Source organism: Podarcis raffonei, chromosome 10, assembly GCF_027172205.1.
Source record: "Podarcis raffonei isolate rPodRaf1 chromosome 10, rPodRaf1.pri, whole genome shotgun sequence".
In the NCBI taxonomy this organism is placed as follows: domain Eukaryota; kingdom Metazoa; phylum Chordata; class Lepidosauria; order Squamata; family Lacertidae; genus Podarcis; species Podarcis raffonei.
Window position 1 is genome coordinate 22,655,560 of NC_070611.1, and position 27,925 is coordinate 22,683,484.

The 27,925-nt window shown below is 41.8% G+C and overlaps 1 protein-coding gene across 3 annotated transcripts in view; it reads left to right on the top strand.

The window, feature by feature from the left end:
- Nucleotides 1–27,925, top strand: part of CTTNBP2 (cortactin binding protein 2) — a 118,396-nt gene that overhangs the window by 44,802 nt on the left and 45,669 nt on the right. For all 3 annotated transcript variants that reach the window (XM_053405903.1, XM_053405902.1, XM_053405901.1), the window contains exons 4-7: nt 4,474–6,124; nt 16,531–16,734; nt 20,366–20,465; nt 25,413–25,563. In XM_053405903.1, the coding sequence (XP_053261878.1) occupies nt 4,474–6,124; nt 16,531–16,734; nt 20,366–20,465; nt 25,413–25,563 (2,106 nt within the window). The remainder of the gene's footprint in view (nt 1–4,473; nt 6,125–16,530; nt 16,735–20,365; nt 20,466–25,412; nt 25,564–27,925) is intronic.

A 27,925-nucleotide genomic window follows, 5' to 3' on the forward strand; every position in this document is an offset into this window, starting at 1 on the left:
GGAAAGGCAGGTAGCTTAGTCAGGTTGACTCATCTAGAAAACAAACATCTTATAAAGCACATATGCAATGTGAGGGAACGACGCATCCTGCTTCCTTTAGCAGAATCTGCTATAAGGAGCGGATGGCATAATCTCAGATGTACACATCTGGAATCATTTTGAATTTGAATATATTCACAGTAGGGAGAGGTTGAAGGGAGATAACGAACCATTTAGCTTGTTTTATTTATTTATTTATTTATTTGCATTTCTGAGTGGTGTACATAAAAACAGTGCACAGAAAACGGGACAATAAAGCAAAAGAAATGCATCATAAAACCAAACAGTTCCACATACATTATCTGTTTTATTTATCTTTCAAAACATGTAGTCTACTTTTCCTCTCCAATGAAAAAAAGAGCAGCTTATCCTTAGGGAAGCTGACAAAACCATTTATACCATTAGTGGTATAAAAATGCCACTAATCCATATATTTTTTTAAATAAAATAAAATCTTAAATAACGATACAATAAAAAGGCAGCTGAAAAAGTCAGTTAAAGTTATAGACAAGATAAAACCATACTGCCTATCTAGCCCACCACTGCAAAGGCCTCCCTGCCCCTTTCACCCATCTTAACTTTATTTTGTAAACAAATCAAAATAACACTAAAAATAAAAAGCTACCTGCTCTGTTTTTATCACCCCTGCTTCCCTCCCAGTCACTACTTTCTCAATTTAACAATCTGTGGAAGGAATTATAATGTGAAAATTGTATATGCTTAACATGGATTAGCATACCCAAGGTAGAAACATATATATTTTTTTGCCACTCTTGGAAAAGGGGCAAATGTGTTTTCCATCACCCAGCATTATAAAGGTAAAGGTAAAGGTACCCCTGCCCGTATGGGCCAGTCTTGACAGACTCTGGGGTTGTGCGCCCATCTCACTCTATAGGCCAGGGGCCAGCGCTGTCCGGAGACACTTCCGGGTCACATGGCCAGCGTGACATCGCTGCTCTGGCGAGCCAGAGCCGCACATGGAAACACCGTTTACCTTACTTACCGGTAATTAATGTTTAAAAGAAGGCTGGGTTCTTCTGCGGTTCTGGAAAATATCCTGACAGTGCAAATGCATTCCAATTTGCATGGAGGAGTTTATTATTGTTGTTGTTGTTGTTGCTGTGATTTGATTGCAATTAGAATTGTTCGTTTTGGGAAACCACCCTGAGGAATGTGGGAGCAGAAATACAACAAATGAATGCATAACCTGGGACTGTTACTTGACTACTGTTGTGGATGTGTGGAACAGTTCCAGCTAGTCAGAGTTCTTCCCCTGAAAAGCACCCCTTGTTTCCTAAAGCAGATAATCCACATGGTTCTAAACCCCATCTCGTTTCTCATTATATTGCATCATATCTGAATCAGTTACTTGGCTCATATTTTGAGGCCTAGTCAAGAACGTGCGCTTGAGATAACCGCCATGATGCTGCTTCACATGCTCTCTTGTCCTTCATTATCCAAAGTATTTTGCTATTAGCTCTTTCCAGTCGCTAATTCAAGACAATTTAGTGATCAACGCTGTAATTCAGTGACTCTGGGGGATGTGTTTTGCTTGATATACAGCAGAAATATCCTCTTCCAATATTTATCCTGCAACACCATTCTCCTCCCAGATCTTAGAAAACAACGTATTTTTCACTCTGTAAGACACACCAGACCACATGACGCACCTAGTTTTTGGAGGACGAAAACAAGAAAAAATATATTCTGAATCTCAGAAGCCAGAACAGCAAGAGGGATCGCTGCGCAGTGAAAGCAGCAATCCCTCTTGCTGTTCTGGCTTCTGTGATAGCTGCACAGCCTGCATTCGCTCCATAAGACGCACACACATTTCCCCTTACTTTTTAGGAGGGAAAAAGTGAGTCTTATAGAGCAAAAAATACGGTAAATGAAGAGTTTTAAGATTGCAGATCCAACATGCCATCGTTATAGCTAACTTTTATTGACTTGAAGTATAAATCCCTGGAATTTTAGCAAATGTTTTCTCGTTTTTCAAGCACATCCAAGCACCAGGCAGTCTGTAGAGTTAGCTTTTATTTTTTGGATATGCAATATTATTCTCTTGTTGCTTCACTTTCAGAGTGATTCCTGTTTTACTTATGCTAAGCATAAAAGATGTATTATTCAGAGTGGGTGGGGAGGACAGCAAAGCTGCTGTTAATTCCTTGTTTATAAATTTTTCGAAGAAACAAAGCAGAAGCTGTCTTATTAGAAAAAGGGAGTGCAGGCAAATAACAACAACATTCTTTGGAGGAGCTGTCCAACAGACTATCAGTTTTCCTCCCTGCTGGAGGGAGGACACAGAATCCTATTGGTGAACGGCAGGCCACTCAGAAGTCACCAGTTCGTAATGACTTTCCTTTCGCTAGCAACCAAAGCCAAAATTGAACCACTGACCTAGAGATGAAATGCTCCATCTCCTGTTACCAATCCTCTGGGCCATCTGGTTCCCCAGATTACAGCGTACATGAAATATACTCACCATACAGTATCTTCTTACAACTCTGAAATTAGTATGATTTTAGCATCTAGAGGAATGTAAAACCCTCCCCGCCTCTGTAGTAATCACAAATGCTGGACTGCAACCATTTTATCTGCTTTCTCTTATCAGCTTACAGACTAACCCTGTGTGCAATTATTTTATAAGGGGGTGGGGTGGGGGAGAGGGGACGCCTGTGGTCAGAATGAAGATCACATATCATTACACTGATTATTACATGCAACTAAGCCCTTCCCCTTACATGTTCTTGAATTGTACAGTGGTACCTTGGGTTACATACGCTTCAGGTTACAGACTCCACTTACCCAGAAATAGTACCTTGGGTTAAGAACTTTGCTTCAGGATGAGAACAGAAATTGTGCTTTGGTGGCACGGCAGCAGCGGGAGGCCCCATTAGCTAAAGTGGTGCTTCAGGTTAAGAACAGTTTCAGGTTAAGAATGGACCTCCAGAACAAATTAAGGAGGGACCACTGTATAATGATTCTCAGTCAAGAGTCAAAAGCTTGAGCCTTTTTAGTTTCACGGACATCCAGTTCTGAAATAGCTACCGGGCAGGAAACAGGTATTTTTCTCCTTCTAAGAGGGAATAAATTTTGGCACTACAAGCATGGAAATAGAAGGAACATTCTGTCCTACCTATTTCAGAATTCCAAGCTTGCTGATCGGTATATTGAGCATCAGAGTTTCTGGTACACCGTAGTTGCTGATCCATGTTCAGCATGCTGGTGATGTTATTTGGCACCCTATAGCCATCTTGATGAGGTGCTAGCATTCTCTAGTCCCACTCATTCCTTTCAGCATGGCCGTTTCCCAATACACATACACTTGCCCTCATTTTTTTTGTTCACAGATGACTTCTCATAGAATTGTTGAGTTGGACCCAAGCATCATCTAGTCCAACCCCCTGCAGTGCGGTTATCTTGTCCCTGAGGTGGGAACCACCAACCTTTTGGTTAACAGCCAGATGCACAAATCCATTGAGCCACCTGTGCTTGATGCTTTTGATTCTTGCAAATAGAGAAAATTCTTGATTACCATAAAATAGTTTTAATTTGATGCCTCTTTTGCGGGATGTCTGATACAGATGATTTTGTTGAAATAATGGTACCCTTTAATAAAATACTCAAGTGAACAACACTCTGATGACTGGCAGCTACAAATCACACATATAGGTTTAATAGTCAATCCCTTTTCCCAGGGAACTCTGGAAATAGTAGCTTTGTGAGGAGAAATAGGGTCAGCTCCCTTACTACTACACAAGCTAGACTTTTTAGTATTCTTTGAGGGAAGCCATGACTGTTTGAAGTTACATAATATTGCTTTGGATGTGTATACAGTGGTACCTCAGGTTAAGTACTTAATTTGTTCTGGAGGTCCGTACTTAACCTGAAACTGTTCTTAACCTGAAGCACCACTTTAGCTAATGGGGCCTCCTGCTGCTGCTGCACCGCTGGAGCACAATTTCTGTTCTCATCCTGAAGCAAAGTTCTTAACCTGAAGCACTATTTCTGGGTTAGCGGAGTCTGTAACCTGAAGCGTATGTAACCTGAAGTGTATGTAACCTGAGGTACCACTGTACTGCAGATGAGTCCATTGACACTGTGTCAGTTGCGAAAAGCATAGTTCTGATATTTGCCGAAACAAAGTAGTTGTTCCCATTAACAATAAACAAAAAAAGTGAGCAGTTTGCATTTTCAAGACAACGAAATATGAGTTTAGTTTTCATTTAACCTGTTTGGAAAACAGAGACACAGCAACATTTTGGCTCAAATAACTTAGCCCAGAAAATGTCTAATTCAGGTCCCCTTAAAGATAGTTTTTTATTGTTTTAACAACATAAAATACAACTGATTTCTGTTACTTGAGACTAAAAAAAAAAAAAGGAAAGCCCAACCCTGATGGTAATGAGAATATTGTTCTGCATTTCTTTGTAGCTGGAAATGGAGAAATCGCAGTTGCAAGAGCTCGAAATGGAACATAAGAAACTCTGTGCTCGTCTTGAGGAGGAGCGTGGCAAGAATAAACAAGTTGTATTGATGTTAGTGAAAGAATGTAAACAGCTCTCCAGTCGAATAGTCGAAGAGGCCCAGAAGCTGGAAGATGTCATGGCAAAATTCGAGGAAGAAAAGAAGAAAGCCGGCGAATTGGAAGAATCTCTTGCTGTTGAGAAGCAGCGGAGTGCGCAGATGGAAGCCCAAATGGAAAAGCAGCTTTCTGACTTCGACACCGAAAGGGAGCAACTGCATGCCAGGCTTGGCAGAGAGGAAGCGCACACCTATGACCTCCGAGAAGAGAGGGAGAGGATGAGAAAAATGATTGAGCAGCTGAAAAAGGAGAACGACAGTAAGTTGCACCTTTCCCTCCCGCGTAAGAACAAAGATAGAGGTTTCGCTTCTGTATCTGTCGGAACAGAGGGACCGGCTTTGAGAACGCTTGCCTGCCAGACAGACGCGGCGTTGCTAGATGGTGGAACCGAAAGTGTTAGGAAGTTGCCTTTAACTGTTCCGGTAAAGCCTTCGGCTGTCAACCCTTTGCTCTCTGGCCACACAAAGATGAATGTATGCTCCAATGCAGGCTTTGTGAAGCCAGTCATGGACAGGCATTCTTCTTGCAATGACCTGCTCCTGTCCCCCTCAACTCCCATTCTGACTCAAGGCCAAAGCAGAATTGAGGAGAACGGACCAAATGCAACGCCTGACTTAACCAATCTACCTTCCCCCTTCCCAAATAACATTGCACCCTCTCCAGCACCCAGTATAGCACCTCAGAGCTACCTGCAAGCGTCGTCTATGCACTCTCTGCATTCTCCATCCGCCGGCAGTACCGGGCATCAAGGTCTGAATCCACGCGTCCAGGCAGCTAGGTTTAGATTTCAAACCAATGCTAACGACCAAGACCAAAACGGAAACACTACCCAAAGCCCTCCGTCGAGAGACGTGTCGCCCACGAGTCGAGACAACCTAGTTGCCAAGCAGCTAGCTCGGAATACCGTCACCCAGGTCCTGTCAAGATTCACGAGTCCTCAGGGCGCTCTGCCTGGACGGCCGGGAATGTCACATTCGATAGACGTTGGCACGTATCCTCCCCCAGTCGGTAGAATGGGTTTAAAGACTCCCAGTGTGTCGAGGATTGACAGAGGAAACCCTCCACCCATTCCTCCCAAAAAGCCAGGCCTTTCACAGACTCCATCTCCACCGCACCCACAGCTTAAAGTCCTTATGGATAGTGGTCGCTCCCCTAATATAGGTGCCAAAACTGACAGCAAAACCCTAGTCTCACCTCCTTCCAGTTCACCTCAAGGAATCAGGGTAATAAATGAGGAGGTCATTTCTAAGTCCTCACCTCAGCTGCCACCAAAACCAACACTAGATATATCTGTGGCACCTGCAGGCTGTGCCATACCAGCCATGGCCACGTCTCAGGTGGGTGCCTGGCCTCCCCAATCCCCTGGACTGAACCAACCTGCATGTTCAGAAAGTTCCTTTGTCATTCCCACCACCATTGCCTGTAGCTCCTCCATAAACCCTGTTAGTGCTTCATCCTGTAGACCATGTGATTCAGACAGCCTACTGGTAACAGCATCAGGTAAAGGGATTGTCAATATACTCCTAAACTTGTTGCTACTTTGCCATATTTTTTTCCATAGCTTTCCTTTTCCCTAAGCCTCTTCTTTCACTTTTTTTGCTTCTTGAAATTTCCATGTGCAGTTTCTTTTAAGTTTCAGGGATATGGGAAATCCATTTCATGGGGCCATAACATAGTTTTCCCCACACAAGAAATTTGTGTATTTCCTTCCAAGATGGAAACCCTAAAGTCTAGAATAATTTTTAAGGGTGAACTTTATGTTATATGTAGTTTCATGACTCCTCTCCCCTCCCTTCTGTCCCTTTTTAATCAGGTAAAGCAGAAGATGGGTGTTCATGTTTGTTTAACCATTTACTTCCCGGCTGCTTGTTCACTCAAAGTTGCTCTCCCCCAAACTACTTTTCTCCCCAAAGATATAAAAGGCACAGGCCTCTGTACTTTTTAAATCCATGTCTGGGAAAGAAAGAGTTAAACAGCCCTCCCCCCACCCCTTCCCCATACCAGTCCCATGTTCCACCTTTTATCAGAGGTTTTACCTGATAATAAAAGAGCCTTCAGAGAAAAGACTTCAGGAACTAGACATGATGTGTAGTTTTGCACGCACAGCCACGGGTGAGAGGCTGCAGCCTCGAGCTGATCTAGGAACGAGGATATTCAATTACCTTGAAAATCTCAGTGAACTATTTAAGAACTGCTTCTGTGTCACATTCCTTTAGGGGTTTTGGCCACTCAGCTTTTGAGAGCACTCCAGGAGTGACTTCCCAATGCCTCTCTTGTGAAACCAAAGGTCTGGAGCTCATTTTTTTTAAAAAAAAACGATTGGCCCAGTTTTAGCTTTTTTATATGACTGGATATATTTTATTGGCTTTATTTGTGGAGGGTTTTCTCCCCGCCCCTCTAGCGCCACTGGATTTGGTTTGTGTGTGTGTGTGTGTGTGTTCCACAGCCCAGTTGGGTATAGGTCAACAGCAAGGTTTTGCGCTAGAAGCGCCAAGGCTTAGTTCATGTTCAGCACAGGTGTCCTTACTGCCTGAAGCATTCTTGAAAGACACTGAGGACATCTGAAGTTTTAATTTCCTTCAAATGGGCTTTACATTGAATTCTGCTTCACAATTTGGGCAAGGCCTTAGTAGAATTCTGTGCCTCCATATTTAATGATAGTGGCCATGCCACAAAGCCTGTCCTCTCTTTGAACAGAGAGTTGGGTTTGGGTCTCCCTTAACACTGACTGTGCCCATCTTAGCTGTGAATGTAGGTTCTCATCCTGAAAAGGACAGCACATTCCCAGAAAAAACAACTTACGCTAAGACACTGAGGAAGTAGGCCTTTCTTATAGCATGTCAATAGCGTGGTGATGCATTAGGAAAAAATTAGTCTAAGTGGATTGCATCATATACATAAAGCTTCCAAGGTTTATCCTCACTTCACATGCATCTTCTGATATTTGGGGTGCCAAAGCGATAGGCATTCAGGGATCCAAAATGTACTTTCTCTGCTTAAGAATAGCAAGGAGATTTTGAGCACTGAGGGTAAGAATCTAGGGCTTGGGGAGAACAGTGGTCCATGAAGGATATGGGGAAGAGTGCCTGGAGTCTCAGACATGCTTAAAGGCAGTAGAGGTGAGTGTTGTGGAGTTGCCCTCCCAGCACTGGTATTGCTGCTTCACGCTTGGGTAGGGTGTCAATAGGGCGACATGTTTGCGCCAGCAGGGCTACCACCAGCTGATCCAGTGGTCCAGACAGTGCACTCATGTGACTTCAACCTCACTAGCCCCATCCAGGAACAACTTGCTTTCCAGCTTGACTCTGAAGCTCCATAACACCACATGTACCACCTCTGCTTAGAAGATAAGCCTTTGTCCATAGAAACATAGAGTTAGAAGGCACCCCAAAATGCAGGGATCTTTCACCCAACACAGGGCTCAAACCCACAACCCTGAGATTAAGAGTCTCATGCTCTACCGACTGAGCTACCCAGAGTGCCTTGCAATCTCTAAAATCACTCAGGACCACATGTAATTAAACCTTGCCACCATTTTAGAAGTATTGTAAGACATTTCTGTATGGACTGGATTTTGGACATTGGATTTGAGCTGTTGAAGGATTTTATTTTTCAGCATTTGGTAAGCAGTTTTGCTTGTTGTTTTTTTAAACAAAATTTGTGGGATTTAAAAAATATTTTATATGTTTATTTTTATATTTTTTATTTTTGTAGGACTAATAGTCAAATACATGCCTTGCATGTAGAAGATCCCAGATTCAATCCCTGAATTTATCTAAGTAGGACTGGGGGAGACTCCTGTCTGAAACCCTGGGGAGCTATTGCCAGACTGGTTAAACAGTGCTGACCTAGATGAACCAATGGTCTTGATTGGGCACAAGACAACTTCCTAAGTATTGTTTATATGTTTCCTTTAAGGAGGAAACATGCTATACATTCAAATAAATAACGTCATGCTTTATTAGAACTGCCTGGCCCTTTGGAGATTGAGATAGGTGGCATGAAGAGTCCCTGAGTGACAATATTGTGCAAAAAAATCCAAATCAAAATGATATTTATGGTTTACAACCTATTATAACGGAAGTGAGGTACATAGGGTACACAGAGAAGTGTTCTAAGGGATGTAGTTAATCACCTTGCTCATTGTATTCCTGTTCCTTCCTTTTTTTCTTTTTTTGTTAAGTGTACTATATTCTGGGGAAACACTGCTCACCACAGTATTCAGGTATCTGAAAAATTCTGGCTAGTGGGCCAGTTATTAGAAATAATAGCAGGCTTACCTTCGGCAAAGTGCAATTAGTACTGTATTTCAGTCCCAAATGGCAAGACTTGACAATTCAATTCCAAATTGTTCATTGAAACTCAGCATGCAGTTCCTAACGTTTAATTAAATGCCAAGTGCTGGTCGATTGAATATACATTTGTTAATCATGTTGAAAAGAACCACCGGGTGTATTAGAAAGCTGTTCAAAAATTGATTTGGATTCTGGTTGCAGTAGGCTTTTCACATTTCATAACAGACAGTGAATGCAAAAGGTATTTATCTGGGAATTCACCTCCCACTTTTTGATGATAAAATCAAACTCAAGGCAGCTTTAAGTTTGCTTTGGTTGGATATAACTTGGAGACAGTAACCTAACTGTTCTTCTTTTTCAATCAATAATAAAATGGTTAACCCATAAACTAGGGATTGGTATTATGGGGTAGCAATGTTTTATTGTCCTAGTAACATATCATCCTTTCCTGTAATGATGTAGTCTCATTCCACAAAAGACTAATTATTATAATGGCAATAAAAAGAGATTAAAATGCTTAAGGAGCACCTATCATACATCCTATTGGATCAACTTGGCAACACATTTGCTTTTAAATTACTGTTACCCTTTTTTCTCTTCATTCTAAGAGACATGTTACTGTTGCTTCTGTAATTCAATTGGCAATAAATCTCTAGGATACTTTTCTGTAGGCAACCTACATTAAAGTAACATAGCTTGCATCTTGGCTGCCTCTAAGAAGCATGTCATCCTTGCAGTAGCATCAACATAGAATCCCCTTCATATGATCCCTTTCTCCATGTGCTTGTGGTATGAGCAAAGACCATGGGAAGCTACCTTAAAACATGTCATACCTTTTGTCCATCTAGCCAAATATCATCTGCTCTGATCACCTGGCTGGGACTCTGGAAGCTGTCTGCCAAGTTACCTGCTTCCAGATCATTTTAGCAGGATATGCCAGAGTTTGAACAGGAGACCATCCACATGCAAAGAATGTGCTCTATCATTGAGCTGTGGCACCTCCCATACTCTTGTGTGAAGTAGAAGCACAAGTATATATGGCTATGGGATAAGATAGAGCTACAGTGAATAAGGATTACAGTGAGGGTTGTAGCCTGTGACTTCCCAAAAGGTACGAGTGTGCCAACATCAGCACAATTGCTGTGTATTCATGTAATTCTGGTTAACGTGAGAATTATGTATGGTCACAGATAGACAGGACCAAGCTCAAGGACAGTCATCAGGAAAGAATGCAAAAACGTTGCCACATGTGCAGTGGCATAGCTTGGGTTGCCAGTTCTCGGGTGGGGTGGATGGGAGGAAAACGGACAGAGAACACATGTGCATTTAGCTGCCTAATGGCACCTGCGTCACCCAGGAGATCATAGCTGCAGAGATAAGAAAAGAATAGTTGTTCCATTGTCTAGAAATTTCACTTCCTGGTTTCCCGTGGATAAGATGTTTTCAATGGACCCCAGCGACGGAAGCACACAGCTATATTGAGGTAGCGCTGGGTGTTGAAATTTTGTGCTGCTAACAATTTTGCGCCCTGTCCCCACGCAACGCCACTGCACGTGTGTAAACAGGCCTGAGTGTTTTTACCATGCAATTCAAACGGAAGTTTTAACATGCCGCTGTCACACAGCAGGTTTGTGCAGTACAGCCAGGTCTGAGTTTCAGGTGTATTTATCATGAAAAGTGCTGTGCAATCAATCCAAAGATTTTTCTAAATATCTAGAGTCCCATGTTGAAGATTCCTAGATCCAATCCAAGTATCTCGCCATGAGCTTATCCAAGTTGTGATCATTCAGGGAGCCTGCCAGTTGTCACTTGAGTACAACTGAGCTTGTTCCATAGGTGTTTTAAGTGAGGCTGTGCAATCCTATTTAAGATGGCAGCAGACGTAGCCTACCAGAACTGAGGGTCACTACCAAGTTGGGTGTTGCTGCCTTTGCTCTTTGTGCCTGATGAACGTGACCAGCTACATTTAGCATGATTCACATCATAGAGATATCTTAAAAAGTATACATGGAATTAGGCAAGACTGGTTATATCTGCTGCCTGGCCACCTTATCATTACCAAATTCATTCTATATGTCAGTGCAGGTCTCTTGTGCGTCTTCATACTTTTGTCAAGTATGAAATGTCAACTGAGTCCCTATTAGCTGTGGGTCACTTTCTTACTTGAAAGATCTCTGTAAGTATTCATGACTCAGCTCTCTTAAGGCCAATGAATAGCCTTCATTATTTTGCCAATGAATATCAATTGAGTTTACAATTCAGACTTGCGGGGGGAAGCATAAATATTAAAATGGCTCTAAGCAATTGAATTTCCCATGCCCTTGGGATTATCCATTCTTTTTAGATTTGCTCTTATTTATTTATTTTTTAAAATCACTTTTCAATCAACGTTGTTTTTATTTGGTTCATTCAGATCTGATTCATCTTTTTGTGATGTGGTTTGCTCATAAAGTGAATGGGGTGCAGGAGAGGTTGGTAATAGACTCTGAAATTAATCATCTCCACAATCTGAAGCTGATGCCAGAAGCTGTTTTTTCCCCCCCTGTTCCTTTCATTCTCCCATCACTGCATGTCCAGCACGCTTTCCCAGATGCTTCGTATTTGCTAACTTCTTGCATATGAAACCACAAAGCTTACTCATGTCTCCGAATTTTGTTATGCATTTTCCTGAATGAATACAAACCTGTGGTTCTTCTTCCTTGCCAACTCTTAGAAATCGGTGCCGATTCAATGTTATGTTAACAGTGGGATTTGCATACGAAATATGCAATGCAGTTATTATTGCTTAGTTTGTATATGCTATGTTTTGGAAGGCTTTCTCATGCTCCTGCTTCATATGTTAATCCTACATGGACCTCCTCTTCCAATACTCATACATGTAGTGGTGTGTGTGTGTGTGTGTGTGTGTGTGTGAGATTGCTGCATGCAGGAATCTTCATGTGTGTTTCAGGCTCTTGCCTGGAATTGCTTTCCATGCTGGGACCCTGTTAATTTGTAAAGCAGTTCACCAAGAAGATAAAATTTAAGCTCTGCCGGGAAGGTGAATGCAATATTAATAATATCCAGATCTGCTATAGTGCACAGTAAACCTACTTTATATAATATCTATATGACTGAAAAGATATTGCACTCGTTTAAAAAGCTAAGATGGAATTCAAAAGCTTTTTCTGAAAATGGCTTTCATCTGTGTTTGTAGCCATGGCCAAAAATCTCTTTAACCTTCCCTCTCTACCCACATCTGAACAACAGTTACAAATGGCATCCCAACATTTGATTGCTACCATTCCTAAATAAGTGCTAAATCAAGTACTTATTGCTGGAAGCTCCATTTTGTTCCTCCACTCTCTTTCTCTACCAGCCCGACACCCAAAGGAAAATAAACCAGATAACCATGATTGTCTAACAGGTTCAGTAAAAGGGCTCCTTGAATTAGGCCTGCGACAGGGTGCATCTTCCTGCCAGTGCTGCTGGACCTGGTTGTTGTTGTTGTTTAGTCATTTAGTTGTGTCCGACTCTTTGTGACCCCATGGACCAGAGCACGCCAGGCACTCCTGTCTTCCACTGCCTCCCGCAGCTTGGTCAATCTCATGTTAGTAGTTTCGAGAACACTGTCCAACCATCTCGTCCTCTGTCGTCCCCTTCTCCTTGTGCCCTCCATCTTTCCCAACATCAGGGTCTTTTCCAGGGAATCTTCTCTTCTCATGAGATGGCCAAAGTATTGGAGCCTCAGCTTCAGGATCTGTCCTTCCAGTTAACACTTGGGGCTGATTTCCTTAAGAATGGATAGGTTTGATCTTCTTGCAGTCCATGGGACTCTCAAGAACTCTCAAGACCTGGTTAGCTTAACATTATAAACATACACTGATAAGGTTTGCTTCCATACTAGCAGGAATTCCCCATTCATTGTTCACTTCTAAAGAGTAATGTCATAGTCAGCCCATTTTATTCCAGCAGTTTTAATGTTCCCTCCCCCAATGGGTTTTGTGGTGATTTGGGGGGGGGTGTAAACAAATACAACTGCAAAACCAACCTGTCCAGTGTGAATAAGCAAAACACCATTGAGGCTTTTAATGGCCCTGGTAGTTAGTGATGAATAACCTCTTAAATTCACCATGAATAGCCTCTCTTTAATTGTCCCAGTATCCCTTCTAGTCTTGCAAATGGGCCAGAAAAAGAATTACTGGTTTGTGCTAATTATTTTTCTTTTCATATTTTATATAGTGAGAACACACTATTTTCTAGTTTGAGAGAAAAGCAGTAATTAACCCTTCTCTCATCAATGGGAACCAAAAAAGGCATTAAGGCTGCAGTTCTATACATGTTTAGCTGAGAATAAGTCCCCTTGAACTCAGTGGATTTTACTTCTGAGTAGACATGCATAGGATTGTGCTGTGAGAAATTCAAGGGGCAATTAAGAGGCTTTTCATCACCATTCCTGCACCCATTGTCCGTCAAGGAAGAATAAAATGGGTTGGCCTCCAGTGAAGAAACTTAATTAAAATTGCTGGAAACCTATGCTGTTTTTGCTTGTCTGGAATGCCCATTTTTATTCTTCCAGCTAATTGGGGAAAAGCAAAGCCACAGCAATGTTAAAGGACTGTAACGTGGAAGCAATCTAGTTAAAATATAAAGGTTCCTTTCATCTAGATTTTATCCATTTTTTCTGTTAGGTCTTTCTTTCTTTCTTTCTTTCTTTGGCAAAGTTTAGATGATATTCCCAACTTTTTGTGATGACTTGTAGTTCTTTAAATAGAAAGGAAATCATTAAAACTATATAAAAAACTCTTTTCTTTTCTCTCAGTCTTCCCTTTTTTCTATTTCTTCCTTTCCTTTATTGAACATTTACAACTTCCTATAATAGCCTGCCATGCATCACACACACAAACACACACAAACACACACACAAACACTAATGCTTTTGAATTATGGTGCTGGAGGAGACTCTTGAGAGTCTCATGGACTGCAAGAAGATCAAACCTATCCATTCTTAAGGAAATCAGCCCTGAGTGCTCACTGGAAGGACAGATCCTGAAGCTGAGGCTCCAGTACTTTGGCCACCTCATGAGAAGAGAAGACTCCCTGGAAAAGACCCTGATGTTGGGAAAGATGGAGGGCACAAGGAGAAGGGGACGACAGAGGACGAGATGGTTGGACAGTGTTCTCGAAGCTATGAACATGAGTTTGACCAAACTGCGGGAGGCAGTGGAAGACAGAAGTGCCTGGCGTGCTCTGGTCCATGGGGTCATGAAGAGTCGGACATCACTAAACAACAACAATATATAACAACACCATGTGTTTATGTTTAATCAAAGCCAACCTTTCTGTTAAGGATCTATTGCAGTTGATCATTGGTGCTGCAAGCAACTAAGCAACTTCCTTGGGCTACCAAGAATTCTAAGTTTGGCTCCTTTTGCCTGCTGGGCTAGGGGTGATAGTGGGGACATCTCTAATAAGAGAGGCTGACCGTGAAACTCTATTGAGAGTTTCCTAGAGAGAGTTTTTTCCCTACTTCCATCCTGTCCACCCCTTCTGTGCTGTCCACCCCTGAACTGTTTAGTGGCAAAGTGGTATTGGTCAAGGAGGGGGGAAATTGATGTTGTCATTAGTGGCAACAGAATAACCCCAAGGTAAGTACCTCCAAGGAGATAAGCAGAGCTGTTATTCTATTGCCTATTGCCTGCACTTATCCTTTGCGCCCACCCAATCCTCTGACTCCCTTCCTTTGGTCCATCATCTTCTGCCATTACTTAGCTTTGTCCCCCAGTCTGTTAGTGCCTTCCATTAACCTTCTCATTGGTTCCTGCCCAGTAGCTTAATATAGTGTCCATGACCAATGAGACCCATTGCAGTTCTACTATGGCCCATTTTCTGTATTTTTCTTTTAAATTCAGTTAATACATTTATGATTATTTTCCATGGCATAAACGATTGTTTTCTGTTACGAGAAAAATCTCTCCTCTTTTAAACACCATCTTTATTGAGACGTGTAACGTTTATAAGTCGGTTGGCTTATACTTCATTAAAGACATGGCAGCTTTTTAAAACTTTGGAGATAACCAAACCCTACAGTAGTTGGAAATAGATAATTTAATGAATGGCTGTTAAGTTGAGAAAAACAAGAGCAGAATACTTTCTACATCAAGGAGGCCATAGAAATTACTGTATTTTTTGCTCTATAAGACTCACTTTTTTCCTCCTAAAAAGTAAGGGGAAATGTGTGTGCGTCTTATGGAGCGAATGTAGGCTGCGCAACTATCCCAGAAGCCAGAACAACAAGAGGGATTGCTTCTTTCACTGATCCCTCTTACTGTTCTGGCTTCTGAGATTCAGAATATTTTTTTTCTTGTTTTCCTCCTCCAAAAACTAGGTGTGTCTTGTGGTCTGGTGCGTCTTATAGAGCGAAAAATACAGTATATTTTACAATACAAATATTACCAAGCCTGGTGTTTAAAATTCATGATCCTTCCAACTTATAGCAAGGATGGGGAACCTGTGACCTTCCAGATATCATTGGATTCTAATTCCAGTTAGTCCTGGCCAGCATGGCCAATGGTCGGAGATGTAATTCAACAACATTTGGAGAGGCCCAAATTCCTCATGCCTGGCTTATAGTGTGGGCAGTTGTTATAACCTGATTATAACCCGAACCTCAATAAAAGCTGGAAATCCCTTTGGAATTTCTCCTTTGTCGATCGGCAATCCACAGTTGCAAGAAGCGATATCTATTTTCAACCCCCTTTTCTATTTCCTTTTGCAGCCTTTTGATCAAGGAAGAGTTCACAAAGTCTTCCGCACCCTATACAGCAGACTTCATGCCCTTAATAAACTCTCCTCTAAAGCTGCTAACGCCTGATACCTGGAATGTCTATCCAAGATAACTCCTATAATTTCCTAAAATTCTGTTCTGTCGCTTGCGTTTCTTACTGGACGATGTGGAAGCTTTTGCCAGTCATTTTGATATAATTAATTAATTGCTGCTCTTTAGTCCTTACTGTAAAACACAAAGGAAGTTGCGGTGCTGCTGCCACGTTTGAGATGAATCTATGCAGTGTTTAGACCAGCTGAGTAACAAGCAGGCTTAGACAGTAGGCACCGGTGTGAGATTTAAATGTACTTTCAACTAAAATGCCTGTCATATTTTGCATAGATTTAAGCAGATTTTCTTAAGAGAATACTGATAAAAATGACTCTTTAAAATCATATGTTACTTTAAACCTATGCAAATTTTATCTCAATCCTCTTTTTAATTTTTTTTTGCTAAATTTAAACCAAAATAACTTGAGCTAGCTTTTCAACTAAAACATAATCTTTTTTTAAAAAAAAACACCAAAAACCAAAATCTAGGCAATGGCACTGTACCAAAAGTGGATAGAGTGTTTCCTTGAGCTTACCTAAATAATAAATTGTTTCAGTTAGCATGTGTGTGATTTGAAGCTATCTTTGGATCCAGGATTTATTTTTATTTTTTAAAAAGTTGTGCTAATTTTTTTATATGTGCTGAAAGGGCAGTATCTGTTTTCGTTTGTAGAACTTTTGAAATAGCTTTCAAAGTGTGCAGCTTTAACTTCTTCATGTGTGTTCTCTCTAATTGATGTTGCTTTTAACTCGCAGGCTGGTCTCCCTCCCTAACCCCTTTATTAATGAGTGGTGGTCCTGTCCCCCTGGGTGGCAGGCCCACCCTTCTTCACCAAGCTGCTGCCCAGGGAAATGTAACTTTATTGTCAATGCTGCTTAATGAAGAAGGTCTGGACATTAATGACTCCTGTGAAGATGGCTATTCTGCCTTGTATTCTGCTGCTATGAATGGACATACAGGTATGGATTTTGTCCGTGCCCTGACTTTACTATCTGCTGTGTTTATATGTGCTTTTCTAGTTCAGGGGAGGAATTCCACAGTGCGCTAAGGTGATTGTTCCACCAGGGCAAGCATTTTGGCTTCCCAGAGAGAACAATCTCCTCTCTCCTTTCTCTAGGTAAAGGGACCCCTGAGCATTAGGTCCACTTGTGACCGACTCTGGGGTTGTGGCGCTCATCTCGCTTTATTGGCCGAGGGAGCCGGCGTACAGCTTCTGGGTCATGTGGCCAGCATGACTGAGCCGCTTCTGGAAAACCAGAGCAGCGCACAGAAATGCCGTTTACCTTCCCGCCGGAGCGGTACCTATTTATCTACTTGCACTTTGATGTGCTTTTGAACTGCTAGGTTGGCAGGAGCAGGGACCGAGCAACAGGAGCTCACCCCGTTGCGGGGATTCGAACCGCCAACCTTCTTATTGGCAAGCCCTAGGCTCAGTGGTTTAGCCCACAGTGCCACCCGTGTCCCCTCTTTTCTCTAGGCTTCTCCTAACAGGCCCCTAAGCCCATTTTGGGGGGAAACCCCTGTTGCACAACCAGAAGTCCTCGTACAGGACTTCCACCGATAGGACTCATTAATTGAATCCCACCCTGTGTACTTAACAGTGACATCCTAAACGTGGCTATGGAGAAGCAAGTCCCCTTGATTTCAGTGGGGTTTATTCCCATGCAGACGAGGGCAGGGTTGCCTAAGGTTGCAGCACTAGACACCAGGGGTGAGGAAACTGGTCAGGTCGGTGGGCCTACCTCTTGGCCAAATTTTGGACAGGTGGACGGTTAATCGCCTGATGCCACCGTGACATCAGGTGATGATTGTCAGGATTTCAAAGCAGTATCACACACATATAATGTCAGGTGTGGAGCAGGTGGATTTGCTTGGGGGCAAATGGCCAACTGGAACCAGGGTCAAATTTGGCTTGCGAGGCAAAATTTCCCACACCTCCTATGCACACTTGCCTAGGGGTTTGTCTCACTGGACTGTTGCAGGGAGCCAGGCTTTTTAGTAGACATGTATAGTTAAACCACAGAGCCTAGGACTTGCTAATCAGAAGGTCGGCGGTTCGAATCCCCGTGACGGGGTGAGCTCCCGTTGCTCGGTCCCTGCCCCTGCCAACCTAGCAGTTTGAAAGCACATCAAAGTGCAAGTAGATAAATAGGTACTGCTCCAGCGGGAAGGTAAACAGTGTTTCCATGCACTGCTCTGGTTCGCCAGAAGCGGCTTAGTCATGCTGGCCACATGACCCGGAAGCTGTACGCCAGCTCCCTCGGCCAATAAAGCGAGATGAGTGCCACAACCCCGGAGTCAGTCATGACTGGACCTAATGGTCAGGGGTCCCTTTACCTTTTTATAGGATTCCATACGCTCCAACATTTCTCCGATGAAAATAGGGACACCCTTTTCCATAACAATAAATAATAATTTTATTATTTATACCCCACCCATCTGACTAGGTTACTCCGGCAGCTCTGGGCAGCTTCCAACATATATAAAAACATAATAAAACATTAAACATTTTTTTAAAAAATCCCTATACAGGGCTGCCTTTAGATGTCTTTTGAAGGTTGTATAGTTACGTATTTCCTTGGCTTGGGGGGTCACATAACTCCACACGCTCCAACATTTCTCTGATGAAAATAGGGGCATCCTGCCATACCCTCCAACATTTCTCCACTGAAAATAGGGCCGTCGTAAGGGAAACCATGACATTCCATGATCAAATCAGAAACCAGGACAGTTTCTGTAGATCCAGGACTGTCCCTGGAAAATAGGGACACTTGGAGAATTTGGGATTCCACTGTTATTGGCGGCATGCCCTTGATCTTTCATTCTGAAAATATATGGAGAAAACAGTATTAACATCAAAGTATTGCTGAGACATTTCAACACAGTTTAAGCAAATGGAAAGCTTTTATGGTCAAATAATTTTTATCACTCCTGGTGAATATTCAAGACTTGTATATGTTGGAAGGAAGGCAAAACAGCCCACTGAGAAACTGGTACAATTTGGACGGAAACTTGATGGCTGTGTTTCTTCTGCCTAAAACAAATAATGAAATCGATCACAGGGGGAACACACAATGAGGTAGAAAAGCTGGGGGTTTCAGTGGGCTGTCACGACGATAACAATTTGGATTTGTTTTCAGAATGAGGAAATATATCAGTACCAAGTTTAATATTTTATTTATGACAGCGAAGAGGGGTGGTTGCAGAGAAATCCAGGTTCTGCTCTGTGATTGGCCATTAAAATTCACTGAGTGACCTTGGGCCAGCTGTTGTCCCTCTGCTTAGCAAAGTTGTTGGAAAGCTGAACTGTTGCTCTGTATTCCAGAGAGAAATGGCAGGATCAAACCATGAACCAGTGCAGATCCTGAACAACTTGATCTTGCAGCCCTAAGATTAGCTCCTGGTGTGAGACACTAATATTTCGGTATAGTCACAGGGGAGCAATACGCCCCTCACATAAGCTCTGGGGTCTGATTTCAGCCCTTCTACACTCGACTCCTTCCCCTGTAGACATAAATGTGTCTACATTTGGGTCAGGATGGGACACTTACAGCCTCAGAATCTTATAAGCACTTCATCAGATTTGAGCAAGAGGTAGCATAGAAAGCCGTTGGGGTGGCGGTACAGTAAGGAAGGCAGTGGTTGCAAGGGAATCTTGGAGGTACATAAGAAGAATCCTTTTGGATTAGACCAACATTTCAGTTGCCAGTTTCTCAGTGTGGCCAGTCCCAAGTCTCCCACAAGCTAGACATGAAGGTAGTAGACCTCTCCCATCGATTCTTCTTGGCAAATGACATTCTGCCTCCGAATGGGGAGCGTGAATGTAGCCATCATGACTTGTAGCAATAGACATCTCCTCTGTCGATTTTTCTTATCCACGTACTAAGTCATCTTAAGCTAGCGGCCATCACCAAATCTTGTGACAGCAAAATCCAAAGTTGGAAAATTTCCAGTGTATTCTAAAGCATTAAAAGGCTCAGAAAGGTTTTTCTTTCTGTATTGGCTCCCTGTCTGTGGAGTGTTCTCTCCAGGGAAGTTCACCTGGTGCCTTCATTACGTATTTCTAGGTGAAAACGTTTCTTTTCAACCAGGCCTTGGGCTGAATAATATTCTGGGGCCTTTTAAATGTGTCTGTGGGAAGAGGGGGTTATTGTTTTGCTGTTTTGTTTTAATATTTTACTTTCTTTTATCCTGTATTTTATTCTGTGAACCTCCCTGAGATCTTATGAAGAAGGGTGTTATATAAAACTAATAAATAAAATAAAAATAAAAAAAGAACTTGGTGAATGGGAAGACTTTGTTAATTTGCTCTCTCTATGTATGAGAGATAAGTTTGCCTTGCCCAGGTGTCCTAGCAAGCTGGCATCACAATACAGAATATTGCCTTTCGTAGATAAAGGCAATACGAAGACCCATCTAGTCCAGCACTCTGTTTCAACAGTTAGACAACCAGATATCCACAGGAACTTTTATGGTTACATACTGTAGATGCGCGGTTTCTGAGGAATGCTCTCTGGTTTTCGGACCCTTATCTCTCCCCACCACTTCCCTCTTATATATCAATATGCCTTTGTGTTTTCCAACTCCTAGATTGTGTAAGATTGCTGCTGACTTCAGAAGCTCAAGTTGATCCTGTTGATAAAAATGGCTTTACACCCTTGTGTTCAGCAGTTGCTCAGGGACATTGCAAGTAAGTAACGTGGCAATTATGTGTTTCTCCAGACACAGAATTCCTTGTAATCTTTTAAGTATTGGGGTGCACAAGCTGCGAGAGAAAAACGTACTCAATTAAAGACTTATTCCTGCCTATAATCCTTAGTTGTAATATTATTATGAGATTTTCTGTTAGAAGTAGGGATGTTTGGGGATTTTTAAAAAGCTCTCGAGTTTCTATGATTTACAATAAAGCCATGCTGCAAAAAAGGTTTCACTTTCATACTTCTGTGGAAGCACATGCTGCAAGCATTTTAAGTTACATATTTGTATTTTTATGTTGTAAACCTTCCTGTGGTCTTCAGATGAAGGGCAGCCTATAAATTTAATAAATAATAGTGTTCTTTCAAATGGGAAAAATGGGTCTTGCCTTCTAAAAATGCATCTCTTAACGGGAGCTCTGGACGGATTTATGGTCAAGCTTTTACTGAAAGCCTTATCAGCCATTTCTTTGAGCACAAAAATTAAATGAAAAGCATGTGCTGGCAGCTGATGGGGAAATAGCGTTCATTGATATTTTGCCTTTGATCCTTCAAAAAGTGGTCAGCCTACAGAAAAAGCCCCCTCAGTTGGGGTATAATATGTCAAAGAGCAAGGATGTTTCATTTAACGCAGTGCCTGAGGAAACGGAATAAAGGCACACTTTTGTAGGACTTTGATGGTAACTGACTGAAGCAATACATTACAATTTTGAAAAGCTGCTTTCTTGTGAGAAATATCTGTGTACTATATTTAACCATGGAAGGATATAATTTGTGGGGGGGGGGGTCGGTTGGGATTGGCTGGTAAGGTGAGGAAGCTGAAGTTATCCGCAAATCAGATTTAAAAAACGTCAGTTCCTCACTGTATCAAGGTGTGAGAAACTATTTAAATAGCCCCAGAAATAGGAGTAGTATAGTATTGTGAGCTAGATTCTCTAATGTGAGCCTAACTCAGAGCTTTCACACTTATAATTGAAAAAGGGGTAAGAGACCTTCCTTTAACAGTCTGCTTAAAGAGATTTGCTGAATTCATGTTTCCTTCTTCTTCTTCTTCTCCTCCTCCTTCTTCTCTGCAAACTAGTGATCTGATATCCTCCCCCTCACCAAAAAAATAAAATAAAACTCAGAGCCTTACTACTTCTTACTTGAAAGTAAGTCTCATTAGTTAGCTCTAAGAAAACATGCCTTTCGGCATTTTATTCTGGGTTTAGTGCCATTTCCTATCCTGGGAGCTTACACTCAAGACCCTCCTCTATATAAAAAAATAGTTCGTGTGCATTGGGTGGGTTACTTTGGCCTTCAAGAAAGATAATGTGAATGCCAAATCATGTACTCATTATTGGGCATACCCAAGTCTGACATGAATATCCTTCCCACATTACATTTTTTTTGATAAAAGAATGTTGAAGATGCTTGTGGTTTGTTGATTGCATCAATCGCATGCAAAAGCATGGACCTGGAGTCCATGGGGTTACAAAGAGTCGGACACGACTAAACGACTAAACAACAAATGCAAATAAGCTGATACTAATTTTTATTTGTTCCGTTTGTACTACCGGAGCCTTTGCAGCAATAATTCGATTGTTTTATGTATATATCCCTTTTCATTTTGAAGGCTCTGAGCAGTAAGAATGTGGGATAGTATAATGGGACAAGTATGAATGTTGTTGTGAGAGCAGCAAGATATGCTTTTCATAGCTGCTGAATACTTTACATTTCTTGCTAAATGAAACTCTTTCACTATTATATGAAAGATTGTAGAAAAACAGAGCTGATATCAGCCCTTTTCAGGTAATCTTGTATCCATCCATCCTCTCTGGACTTGAATAGGATTAATTCTAATAGTACTGCAGAGATCCATATTTTACTGATGATTTGATTGTGTCTATGAGTGCATTCAATCTTATGGATGGTATCTCCTGCAAATTTTGCTGTTCTGTTTTCCTAGGGTTGCCAAAAAAGTAAAAACCAGGGTACCCCGAAAGTTGTCGAGCTTTTGTTTAACAAAATCACAATTTTGCGATTGTCCTATGATCTAGGACAAAGTGCCGCCTTTCGTAAATTCCCCCTGGATGTCAGTTCCAGCTTTCAGATTCAGACATATGGCAGCCCTGTTTTTCCTTGCCACCCTAGCCGATACTGTTGCCGCCCCAGAAATCTGGCATTTAAATGACTGAGATGCTATTTATATTGGCTAGAACTCCACATAGTTCAGACAGGTGTGGTGCAGGTTTTCCTGTGGGGCTGTCAATCAGACTGATTCCTGACCTGAGGCAACCCTGTTATTCCAGTTACAGATAACATCCTTTCAGTGGAAAGTGTCACTTCTGCCATCTCGTTTGGTGGCTTGTCAGATTTTGCCCCAGAGTTCAGCACTCAGTTGAGAAGAGACTTGGAATTGATCTCAACTTCCTGCCATTTGGAGAGCAATGTGCTCTCTTGTGACCATAAACTTGTACCTATAACCCCTGCTCATTTACATACATTTCAATTCTTTCTGCAGCTTTTGCTCTCATCTTCATTTCCTTTTAATCTCAGACAGCCCTGTCCTTATTTCCTCCTGCTCTCCCTCCCACCAGTCTGAAGGATTCTTATGCTTCTGTTCTTTAAATGTTTTGATGCTTCTCATTTTCCCTCCTATTTATCAGTCCCTCTTAATTTTCCTAACACTTTGCCTCTTGTTTTCCTCCTCTCCTTGCCTAAATATTTTCTTACCGTACCTCTCTTGTTGCATATCTGTTCTGCTTGTCCTGACACCCCAGTTTTGGGCACCCCAGTTTTGCAAACGCCTAGTTCTCCCCCCTGCCCTCAGTCTCTATCAAAAAATGAGGTCTTAAAAAGGAATAAGATGCATTCTACATATACAGGTAACTCGCAACATATGTACTTTTAACTTGCACAATTTCAGCTTTAAGTGCTTTACCTACTAGCCAGCTGAAATCACACAAACTAAATGCACACAAGGTGGGGAGCTTAAAAGCTCTTTCTGCACCAGGTTTCCCTGCTGCAGAAAGAGTGCTTAAGCTCTCTGCTTTGTGAAGGCAAGTCCTGCTCAACACACCAGCTTCAGAAAGGTAGGGATGCTCACACAGGGACAGTTCCAGGATTGTTTTGACTATACACGATTTCAGCTTTGTGTGCAATCTCCAGAACATAACCCCTGTGAATTACCTGTACAGTGGTACCTCGGGTTACATTCGCTTCAGGTTACATACACTTCAGATTACAGACTCGGCTAACCCAGAAATAGTACCTCAGGTTAAGAACTTTGCTTCAGGATGAGAACAGAAATCATGCTCCGGCGGTACAGCGGCAATGGGAGGCCCCATTAGCTAAAGTGGTGCTTCAGGTTAAGAACAGTTTCAGGTTAAGAACGGACCTCCGGAACGAATTAAGTACTTAACCCGAGGTACCACTGTATCTTATATTGCAGTGAAGCCGTTTAGATTTAAGGAGATTGCTGGCTACCAGAATGAACAGTGCCAAATGTGCTGTTCTTAAACAAAGGTTTCTAATTACCTGAAGTATAAAATTCCATAAAATGTTTTCCTAGAATCCAGAAGGAGCAAAGGCAGGAGTGGATGCATTTATTATATAGGTAATCTGAATTCTATCCGGCTGTGACCAGTTCAGGGTCAGAAGATGAGGGAGTTGGGTTGCAACCAAAACCAGGTGTTGGCTAGTGTGAGTGGAATTTCCATTGGGGAGACATGATTTTGACCCTGTAACCTGTGCTTTTATTGCTTTGATCATCAGATGCTTGTACCAAAAGCTTTTAACATTCCACACATCCCGACTATACAAGGTTCATGGAAGAAGCTGCCATGTTGAACCCTGTCACACGCAGACTTGCACACTTCACAGACTCTTGAGCACACATGGCCACCATCTCAAAGGCCTTCCTGTTTAGCCAGGCCTCATTGCATCTCTTTGGAAATCCAGTTCTCAATTTGATATCTGGAGTTTGTGCTTCTGTTACTTGCTGGGACCAGAAACATGCTTCCTGTCATAGGTGCCAACTTGTAGGGGCCATGGGGGCTTTGCCCCTCCTCAGTAAAATATTTTAGGGGGCCAGGCCCCCACAAAGTTATGGGCATTCCTATTCAAATGGTGTGTGCGCATTGCATCATATGATTGATTATGTGGGGCAGAGCTTACCTGCTCCCCCACAATATTTTATTGGCACCCTTGCTTCCTGCCCTTGAATTTTCCTTACATTGGTACTTGCCCATATGCAGCTGCCCAAGATTTACAACTGGCATCTGGTGCCTTGCTCCCTGATCCACTCAGAGAGCTATTAGATGCATGAATACTAGTGTCGGGTATAGTGGTCACTTATCTGTGGAATTCCCTTCACAGAGAAATATGCATAGATTCCTCTCTGTTGGCCTTTAGAAGAGACCTTATTTTATTTCTATCAACAAAAAATGCATCCTGGTTTTACAGCGCTGTGGTCCATTCTACTGCTGCTAATTTAATGTTGTTGTTTCCTGTTTTTATTGTTTTGATTGCTTGTAACCATAACACGTGCTAATTGCTTGGAAGAGTGAACACCCTAAAAAGGCAGGGCTTCGTGAAATCTATTTAAATAAATAAAAGAAATAAGTAATGCCATATTAATAAGCTAAGGAGACATGTGTGAACACAAATTGACCAGTTTGCTTGTTATAATTCAAATATTCTGCAACATATTCCTCAAACTTCATTAGCTGAAGTCTCCACAAATAACTGGATGAGAGAATTTGCCTATTTTCAGTATCCAGGCATCGATTTTGAATTTAATATGTGTCCCTGATCATAATGGTTTTAAGGCAATTACCTTTGTTGATGCAGTATAATCGAATCTATGTTTGGAGAAGGTATTGTAGCTGAATGGCATTTTAAAGGTCATGTCTTTTCCAGGTCAGGTATTCTTCTAACATATCCAATGCTTCTGTCCCTAGATGTGCAGAATTATTAATCATGTATCATGCTGACATTAATCACGCTGCTGAAAAGGGAGAGACACCTCTCTACTTGGCCTGTAGAAATGGAAATAATGAATGTGTCAAACTCTTGTTGGAAGCTGGAGCAGACCGAAGTGCAGAAACCTGTGTAAGTCTTAAAAGCCCATTTTTCAAAGTCAACATTTCAAGAAGAGCAGGAATGAGCTGCTTCAGAATGGTTTCGGTTGAGGCATATATTAATAACCCTAACGGCTGCATTGCTGTGTGTCAAAATGGCTTCTGTTGAGGCATTTGTTCATAATCTTAACTGCTGTAGTGCATGAAATCCTTTGGAATTAATGGAAGGTTTCACATTTATATGGTTGTGTGCCATTGTAAAATGCCTTCAACTGCATTCAATTATTTATTTCCCCATAAGATTTCTGAAATAATTATCTTTCCTGTCATCCTGCCTCACAGACTTGAAATTTGAAGCAGTTGTTACTCACATCCTGCTCCTATAAGCTCTTGTTTTCCATGATGTCAACTTCAATAGAGATTTTTCTTGTCTCTAATTCAAAAGCCTGGACACCTTGCTTAGGAGAAGATTGCTTTTGTTCTTCCTGCAGAGGAAACAGTCTACAAAGGGGTGGTAAAAAAACTGAGGATTCTTTTGGGGTTTTTAAAAAAGGAACGTCTGAGAGAGTAATAGATCAGACTAAATAAGGAAGATTCTTATTCTATCTTTGAAATTAACATACAACAAATGAATATTAAGAAACTGACATCTCACTGTTGTTTGGACTTTGGAAGATGCAGAAATATGTTAAAAATATAGGAGCAGAAATATTTTGTTCCTAATAACAAAGAAGCAGATAAATCATCCCAATTTATTACCACCCGCCATTCCTATATCCATATATCAAATTACGTTTCCTGCTAAGGACTCATTCATATGTTTTTAAAGTAACTATTTCAGTACATGAATATTATAAAGCAGTGGTTTTTAAACACTGTATTGTTACGGTGTTTGTTGCACAACTCCTACAAATTTTGCTGGAGAGTTCAGGATGTACTCTTGCTTCATATCGTCCTTACCTATCATCCCCTGAAAACTAGGCAGATATCTTAAAACATGTCCAGTACTATTTATGTGCTTCTGGGGGAGTGGTGGACGTGTTGGCAGCATTTGGACATAAGAGTTCCTTTTGGTGTATTATGACAGGAAAAATTCTAGCCTCCCCCATTGCCTCTTCTCCTCTAGTGCAACCACAAAAAGGAGATTGGGAGCCTTCACTTCCAGTTTGGATTAACCACAGTTTAGCAATATAAACCTTAAACTGTGGCAAATCTTACCTATGGTTTATTGAAAGAAGCCAGCTTTGTAAACAACAGTTTGCAGGGCTCTGATGAAATGGCAAGCTGTGATTAATCAAAACAGAAGCACAAACTTCTGGATTGCTACAGAGGAGGCTGGGGCGTGGGGGCACACAAGCTTGGGGTGTATCATGTGGCCTTTATCTCCCAAGAAGTTAGTCTACCATTATCCTTATTCTATCAAGGAACATTTGCTAAGTTTCCCATAACACAGTTTGAAATTCAAAGTTAGAGGCACATAAATTACTCTTGTTGCTGCTGATGTGACAACTTACTATGCTTGTTCAAATTATATTTAATGTATCTTCAATCTTTTATTGGAAGCAGCCCAGAGTGGCTGGAGAAGCCCAGCGAGATGGGCAGGGTATAAATTATTATTATTATTAGCCCATTACATTCAATGGAGCATACTATATTCATATTGTACGTAAAATTTGGGGTAATATTTCCAATGTGTCTCTCAGTACTGACTGAACTGTCCAGTGTTAGGTTGGATGGATTGTTGCTCTGTCAATATAAGTATCTTTGTCTATTGAGTGAAGAGGGACGTGAAGAGTGTACTGAGAGAAGAGAGCCTAGGACTTGCCGATCAGAAGGTTGGCGGTTCGAATCCCTGCGATGGGGTGAGCTCCCGTTGCTCAGTCCCTGCTCCTGCCAACCTTGCAGTTCGAAAGCACGTCAAAGTGCAAGTAGATAAATAGGTACTGCTCTAGCAGGAAGGTAAATGGCGTTTCCATGCGCTGCTCTGGTTTGCCAGAAGCGGCTTAGTCATGCTGGCCACATGACCTGGAAGCTGTACACCGGCTCCCTCAGCCAATAAAACGAGATGAGCGCTGCAACCCCAGAGTTGGCCACGACTGGACCTAATGGTCAGGGGTCCCTTTACATTTACCTGTATTGAGTGAAGCATTTGTTTCCACTCAGAGACGTGGTAGAAGATCACAACAGAAATCAGAGAGAGAAATAGAAATGTGAAATGGAACAGAAGCAGAACAGGTTCTGCATCGTGGCCTCTGATTCAATTGCATAAGGCTGAAGATCTCTGGTTTGTAAATGCAGCTTTTATCAGAGTCCTTGTTAATTTTGTGAACGATTTCATCCAGAAATGGTTCAGAAACGTATCTATCACTCATTGTGCCATTTAATAAGCAAAG